The sequence below is a fragment of the Apis dorsata genome, unplaced genomic scaffold, assembly GCF_000469605.1.
Source record: "Apis dorsata unplaced genomic scaffold, Apis dorsata 1.3 scaffold_153, whole genome shotgun sequence".
Classification (NCBI taxonomy): Eukaryota; Metazoa; Arthropoda; class Insecta; order Hymenoptera; family Apidae; genus Apis; species Apis dorsata.
The window spans coordinates 36198-37045 of NW_006263444.1; the positions used below are offsets into that span (position 1 = coordinate 36198).

The following is an 848-nucleotide window of genomic DNA, read 5'->3' on the forward strand; positions in this document are numbered from 1 at the left end:
AAAGCAAAAGTAAATCTTAAATTATCACGAAACATTGTTTTTGCGCGAAAGAATACTTGAAAGCTAGATATACTAATTGTTGGTGATTATTGAAATAATACGAATTCGATCGTTAAATACAATAAATTATGTATTATTATTTAGTTTACACAGAAGCTTTCTACTTTTTTTTTTGTTTTTTCTTTTATTATTTCATACGTAGAACTTGAAACGAAGATATCGTGCAATATCGTTAAAATGTGTGATTCTATATTTTATAAAAAAATCAAACAATTGATGGTATCATATCATTTAATTACTATATAAATTAAGAAACTCATTCGAAAGTAAGTCGTGATATATTTTCTATAATCTTTTCCTTATTTCATCGATTAAATGTGCACGCGGAATCGAAACTTCTACACGAGACACAACATCTCTTAATGTAACCTCTCCTTTCGCCAATTCTCCTTCACCAATTATTATAACCAACGGTATACCACTTTCTTCGCAGTGATGTAATTGCGCCAGCAATTTTACGTTTCTTTTGTAAGAATGTTCGGCTTTCACTCCAGCATCCCAAAGAATTGTCAAGATTTTCATTCTTTCTTCGTACAAATTTTTTTGTGCAGTTGCTACAAATACTTCAATTTCATTGGTTCGCGTTTTCACGCTTTCATGATTTAATTTCGTTTCTAGAACGTTGAAAATACGTTCGACGCCCAATGACAAACCGACACAAGGAATCGATTTCTTTTTACTATCAAACATTCCTACCAAATTATCATAACGGCCACCGCCAGCGACACTACCAACGCCAACTTCATCACCTGAAAATGAAGATTGGAAAAAAAAAAAAAAAAAAAAAA

At 31.2% G+C, this 848-nt stretch overlaps 1 protein-coding gene across 4 annotated transcripts in view; it reads right to left on the bottom strand.

The window, feature by feature from the left end:
* Nucleotides 1-139: 139 nt before the first annotated feature.
* The window catches only part of LOC102674121 (histidine--tRNA ligase, cytoplasmic), a 3719-nt gene continuing 3010 nt past the window's right edge, over nt 140-848 (bottom strand). For all 4 annotated transcript variants that reach the window (XM_006613502.2, XM_006613504.2, XM_006613506.2 and 1 more), the window contains one exon: nt 140-809. In XM_006613502.2, coding sequence (XP_006613565.1) covers nt 346-809 — 464 coding nt within the window. In that variant the 3' untranslated portion in view covers nt 140-345. The remainder of the gene's footprint in view (nt 810-848) is intronic.